This window comes from Octopus bimaculoides, chromosome 6 (genome assembly GCF_001194135.2).
Source record: "Octopus bimaculoides isolate UCB-OBI-ISO-001 chromosome 6, ASM119413v2, whole genome shotgun sequence".
Lineage (NCBI taxonomy): Eukaryota > Metazoa > Mollusca > Cephalopoda > Octopoda > Octopodidae > Octopus > Octopus bimaculoides.
In genome coordinates, this window is record NC_068986.1 from 10,810,880 (window position 1) to 10,817,831 (window position 6,952).

The window sequence follows — 6,952 nt, forward strand, 5'->3', positions numbered from 1 at the left end:
CAGCTTATTGATGAATGCATTATCATCAATGAGCCAGTGGGTAGATGTGGCAGCAACACCGTCGCCATCACCAGCGCCGCCGCCACTGCTACCACCACCACCACTATTTTATGCAAAACTTTACATTTTATTATGTTAATTCTCTCTGAATGCTGGATAGTACGCCATTCTTCAACTTCAAAAGCACTGATTTTCAGATGAAGATATCTAACAATTACAGAGGGAGGGAGAGGGAGAGAGGGGCAGGGAGGAGAGGAAAGATGCATGAGAAAAGAGAAAGAAATGGTTGCAAAATATTAATCTGTGAAGTGATTTTTAGTTTGTACCAGAAGAATTATTGGGGTGAAGATGGTTGACAACTTTTGTTCACAATATCTAAGGATCTAAAGGTGGTGAGCTGGCAGAAATGTTAGCACGCTAGGCAAAATGCTTAGCAGTATTTCGTCTGCCTTTACATTCTGAGTTCAAATTCCACCAAGGTCGACTTTGCCTTTCATCCTTTAGGGTCAATAAATTAAGTACCAGTTGCATACTGAGTCGACCTAATCGACTGGCCCTCACCCCAAAAATTTCGAGCCTTGGGCCTAGAGTAGAAAAGAAAAAATATATATATATATCTAAGCATTTATAAAATTGATACCGAGTAAAGCATGCTTATGTTTAATGTACCTATAACCTACTCGGCTTATTTTCCTAATTTCCTCCAAACTGTAACATTAAAGATGTCAGAAGAATAGCTGAACCTTTTGACCCAGCCATTCTACTTCCATCATCATTATAATCATTCAACATTTGTCTTCCATGTCGGCATGGGTTGAACAGTTTGACAGGGGCTGGCAAGCCACTGAGCTGCACCAGGTTCTGTAGTCTAATTTGGCATGGTTTCTACAGCTGGATGCCGTTCTTAACCCCAACTACTTTACAGAAAGTACTGGTTGCCTTTTAGCATCTACATTCCTGACTGGCATTCTTACAGTGATGTCCTCGTCTGATCCACCTGATTTGCTGATCTTGCTCCCAGGATAGACAAACTCACTAACGTCCTCCACAGGTGCCCCCTCAGTTGTGATTGGCTCTTCCTGCTTGTTGTTGATATGCAGCTCTTTTGTTTTTTCCTGGCTGATCCTCAAGCCCACTCGCCGTGAAGTTTCTCTCAGCTGGTCTACTTTATCTTGCATGTCTTGCAGGTGATCTGACAGTAGCGCGAGATCATCTGCGTAGTCCAAGTCCTCCACCTTGTACATCAGTGTCCACTGAATACCTTTCCCAGAGGTAGCGTACGCCGTTCTGGTGACCCAGTCCAGCAGACAAGGAACAGGAGCGGTGACAACAAACAGCCCTGTCTGATTCCCGTGTTGACCCTGAATTTCTCTGACAATCTCCCAGCATGGATGACCTGGCAAGAAAACTCCTCGTAAAGTAATCGAATAATGCCCATTATCTTCTCTGGCACACCATAATGTTGTAAGATGTCCCAGATTGTCTGCCTGTCTACGCTGTCAAATGCTATTCTTCGGCCGGTATGGAACTCGAACTAAACTCTGCATATTTAGTTCAAACGTAAAATCTGTGCTTTTGTATGGCTCTGAAACATAGAGAGCCGCCTGCAGCAACTACAAGATCCAGACCTTCATCAACAAATGTCTCCGGCAAATCCTCTATCTGAAGTGGTTCGACAGAGTGCTAAACACCGACCTGTGGGAAAAGGTCAACCAGGAGCCCATAAATGTTCAGATTGGACAAAGGAAATGGAGATGGATCGGGGACACACTGCGGAAAGAAACCGCAAATGTGACATGACAAGCACTTGACTGGAACCCGCAGGGGAAAAGGAGGCGAAGATGCCCGAAGCAGACATGGAAGCTGAGTATTTTGGATGAGCTCAGGACCACCGACCTGACATGGGAAATACGCCAATGACCACAAAAAGTGGAAAACAACTGTTGAGGCCCTATGCTCCACAAGGGGCAAAAAGGATTAAGAGAGATTCCTGACTGGCACCCATGCCGGTGGCACGTTAAAAACATCATTTGAGCATGGTCAATGCCAATGCTGCCTGACTGGCCCCCATGCTGGTGGCAAGTAAAAGCACCCACTACATTCTCAGAGTGGTTGGCATTAGGAAGGGCATCCAGCTGTAGAAATTTACCAGATGAGATTGGAGCCTGGTACAGCCTCCTGGCTTGCCAGTCCTCAGTCAAACCATCCAACCCATGCCAGCATGGAAAGCAGATATTAAACAACAACGATGATGATTCCATAAGTGGCCAGTAACTAACCAACTCAGGATTTTCACTCTGAGATATTTTATGACAGATTTCTGGCACAAAAATACAATACAGCATTTCTAGTTAAAGTATAAGGCTATTGGTGCAGCATTAACTTCATGATGGTGCTTGACAGAAAAGAAGATATGATAATTTGGTAAGTAATAATAGAACCCAGATGTGAATGGAAGAAATTGTTTGAGATATATAGGAACAGGCATGGCTGTGTGGTAAGAAGTTTGCTTCCCAATCACATGTTTCTGGGTTCAACTGCACAGCATGGCACCTTGGGCAAGTGTTTTCTACCATAGCTTCAGGTCAACCAAAACCTTGTGAGTAGGTCTGGTAGACAGACACTGAAAGAAGCTCATTGTATATACATATCTCTCTCTCTCTCTGTTTTTTTTTCTCCCATCATCACTTGACAACCAGTATTTGTTGTAACTTAGCGGTTCGGCCAAAAAGGAGACCAACTTAATGAGTGTTAGGCTTTAAAAAAAAAGTACTGGCATTGATTTGACCAGAAAACAAAAACAAAACTTCTTCAAGGCATTGCCCCTGCATGACCACAGTCTAATGACTGAAACAAACAAAGGATAAATGATATTGGTGCTTTATAAATGGGAAAGAAAAAGGTTTAGTACTCTCACAATTAACCATTTCGTTTTGCTTTAAGCACCAAAGGAAATGGTAAGTAAAACTAATCCAAGAGATGGTGTCTAAAATCTGAAGAAATGATTTTTTTTTTTTTTTTTAGGGCAGACATTTTGAAGGTGGGAAATTTCATGGAGGGTTCATTTCCTTTTCTCCTTATTGTCAAAGGGAGGGAGTTTATCAAAGAGTCATATTGTACACGGAGGATATTACAATACATTCCATGGAGAAAGCAATTGTGAGAGGACAGAATTGTGACAATGGTGTTGTTGTTGTTGCTGTTGTTGTTGTTGTTGGTGGTGGTGGTGGTGGTAGTTAAAATAGTGATGGTGGTGGTAGTGGTGGTTAAAGTGGAGGTGGTGGCGGTCAAATTGGAGGTGGTAGTGGTGGTGGTGGTGGTATAGTAAGCAGAAGGGTTGGAATGGGTGTTGAAGCACTGATGGTAATAGCAAGGGTTAATGGCGATGTTGTAGGGAAAAGGATTGATGGGGGTACTAGAATTAGCAGCAGCAACAACAACAACAACAACAACAACAACAACAACAACAACAACAACAACAACAACAAGAATGAAGCAGACGATGCCAGCTGTAACCAGCCAATCTTGGCTACATATGAAATATCTGTTGGGTAATATGTAATATGAACATAAAGGCAGAGCTGAAACATCACATTTGCTGGTAATTGCAGACAAATATACAAACCACAATCCTCACATCATCATCATCATTAACAGCATAAATAACTCTACATACTGTTCAATACGAGTAACAAAGGCTGCCGTGATTAGGCATGCAAAGGGTGAATTCCTGGTTGTCTTCGTGCCCATGGTTGTAGCTGATATCGTTAATACATAAAAAGCAGCAGTACTGGGGTGGCATGTAAAAAGCACCCAGTCCACACTCTGTAGAGTGGTTGGCATTAGGAAGGGCATCCAGCTGTAGAAACCATGCCATAACAGACTATGGAACCTGGTGCAGCTCCTGACCTTGCCAGTTCCTGTCAAATCACCCAACCCATGCCAGCATGGAAAACAAACATTAAATAACGATGATTATAAAGACACTATAGAAATGCATCATTCAATGAAGAACCAAGAAATTATCTAATTTCCGTCCTTTGCAAATGGCTGGTTTATGAGCAATGCAAAAGAAGCAAGCATGGTTCCTCTCCTTCAACTCCATCAGCAAAGTTTATTATCTTCAAAAGTTTACAGTTTATTATTCTCAAGAGGTGGCCACCTGCAAGGTGAACTCAAATGATTTATATTGCCCATTCTATCACAATTCTTGATCTTGTGTTGATGCAACAGATTCTTTGACCAGCAATTCTCTCTCAGAAGTTCCAGGCAACCAAAAATCAGCCAAGCATATCCATCTGATAACAACCTCAACCCTGAACTGATCAAGACAGCCTCTTAAATTTTTAAGAGATTTATAGGAATACAGATCCCTAAAGTTACATACCAGCATCAATGGTAAAGTAAATGTTACCAATATTATTCACTCTTCAAGATCTGAAACAGAACCAGGTGCTTTTTTTTTTTTTTCTAGCCAGCAGACACAGTCACAGTGTCTGTTCATTAACTAAGTCATTAATTAATAATTTAAGTAAGGTAACAAGCTGGCAGAATCGTTAGCCAGGCAAAATGCTTTGCGGCATTTTGTCTGTCCTTATGTTCTAAGCTCACATTCAGCTGAGGCAGACTTTGCCTTTCATACTTTCGGGGTCAATAAAGTAAGTACCAGTTGCATACCGGGGGTCAATGTAATTGACTTACCCCTCCCCAAAAATTGTTGGCTTTGTGCCAGAATTTGAAACCATTATTATCCGAGGTAGTGAGCTGACAGAATCGTTAGAATACCAGACAAAATGCATAGCAGCATTTTGTCCATTTTTATGTTCTGAGTTCAAATCCCACCGAGGTCAACTTTGCCTTTCATCCTTTAAAGGGGTCAATAAAATGAATACCAGTTGCATACTGGAGTCAATGTAATCAACTTAGTCCTTTCCCTGAAATTGCTGACTTTCAGTCAAAGTTTCAAACCAATAATTGAAGTCCTTCAATCCTGTGATTAACTTTTGGGAAAATCCCTGATCCAGTGAGAGGAGTTAAGCTGATAATTCTTGTAATTGGTAAAGCCCTAATTATTGTATCGAATTATCGAATTAGTTTGCTTTGTTAGTACAGCATTAATTATTTGATAGGAAAAAGAAATAAGTGAAACAGAACTTTGAAAAGCATAGATCAATTCTGACATCAGAATAGAAAGTTTTAGCAGAGATTAATCATAAATATGAAAATATTCATATTTTTTATATTTTATTACATAAATATTTATAATAAATAGCTATAAATTTTTACATTTTATTACAGGTTTATTAATATGAATCTATTATTATTATTATTATTATTATTATTATTATTAATCAGCAGAAGTTACAAAATGACTCAAGAGCCGAGAGTTTTGTGCACAAAACTCGATACTGGAATCACTTTCTAACTTTTACCAATTAAAAAAAAATAAATAATTAAAAAAATATTTTTAATTATATAAATATTTACATTATTCATATAAATTTGAAAGTATTTAACAGAGATTAGCATAGATCTGAAAATGCATATAAAACAAAACAAAATTATTGTTGCTTGTTATGAAGGAGTAGTGGTAGCAGGAGAAATGCATCTGAAGGAGAAGCCAACTTACCTGAAATAAGCGCGAATCTGATACATAAAAAATGCTTTTCCTTCTTTTATGTACATGCAGTTGTGTATTACAACTATAAATATTCATCTGTAGATAAAACATTAGGGCAGTTTATAATTCAGTACCTTTTTTTTATGCAGTTATGACAACTCTTATGACATAGCAAGTGTTAGTGAGTTGTTAGTTTAATATAAAAATCCAAGCATAAAAAGGCTTTGTTTTTTATATTTGTATCTCACAGCATTTATATGTTTAGACCTCTGCATGTAAAGAAAGTTCTATAAATAGTTGTGTATATAATATGCTGCCCCAGTATGGCTGCAGTCCAATGACTGAAACTAGTAAATGGTAATATATGTATCTAGCTTTGCTCTGTCCTTTCAGGGTCAATAAAGTACTCAAATAACGGGGTAGGTGTAATCAACTAAGATCCTCACCTCAAAATGCTGGCCTTGTGCCAAAATTATTATTATTACTACTACTACTACTACTACTACTACTACTACTACTACTACTACTACTACTATCACTAGTAATGGTCTAGAGTGAATGGCCCTGCTCCAAGTATGCACCTGTAGACTGGAGAGCAGGAGAGAGGGCTCATCTCTTTGGTGGTCAGAATAATCTTGGATCTGTGTGGTTCCTTGATTGGCCCAAGTTGGAGTTTCTTTTGTATCAGAAGGACTACATCAATCATGTTATCACACACTTTGTATACTTTAATCGCATTTCGGTGTCTTTTTCTATTTCTTTCTCCTCAAACTTTATGCAAATCCCCACAGAAATTATTGTCTGTCTTTGTGATGTCCCCTTCATTTATTCATGTCCCAGTGGCTAATAAAGGAAATTATTATTATTATTATTATTATTATTACTATTATCATTACTACTGAGTACCAATCAAGTACTGGGAACGGCGTAATTGATTAGCCCTGCCTTCACCCTGAAATTACTGGCTTTGTGCCAAAATTTGAAAATTATCATCATCATGGTGGTAAGCAGGCAGAATCTTTACTCTGCTGGACAAAATGCTTAGCATTTTCCTTTTTGGTTTTGGGTTCTGTGTTCAAATGTTGCCAAGGTCAACTTTGCCTTTCATCCTTTCAGAGGTTGATAGATTAAATACCAGTGACGCACTGGGGTTGATGTGATCGACTATCCCCCTCCTCACAAATCCCAGGCCTTGTGCCTATTGTAGAAATGATGATGATGATGATGATGATTATTATTATTATTATTATTATTATTATTATTATTATTATTATTATTATTATTATTATTATTATTATTATTATTATTATTATTATTATTATTATTATTATT

The 6,952-nt window shown here is 38.6% G+C and overlaps 1 protein-coding gene across 11 annotated transcripts in view; it reads right to left on the reverse strand.

Annotated features, from left to right (window-relative positions):
- The window catches only part of LOC106870442 (dedicator of cytokinesis protein 3), a 274,705-nt gene that overhangs the window by 167,073 nt on the left and 100,680 nt on the right, over positions 1–6,952 (reverse strand). For 10 of the 11 annotated variants that reach the window (XM_014916531.1, XM_014916528.1, XM_014916526.1 and 7 more), the window contains exon 6: positions 5,630–5,716. The exons of the other annotated variant lie outside the window; for it this stretch is intronic. In XM_014916531.1, coding sequence (XP_014772017.1) covers positions 5,630–5,716 — 87 coding nt within the window. The remainder of the gene's footprint in view (positions 1–5,629; positions 5,717–6,952) is intronic. 11 annotated transcript variants of the gene reach the window in all.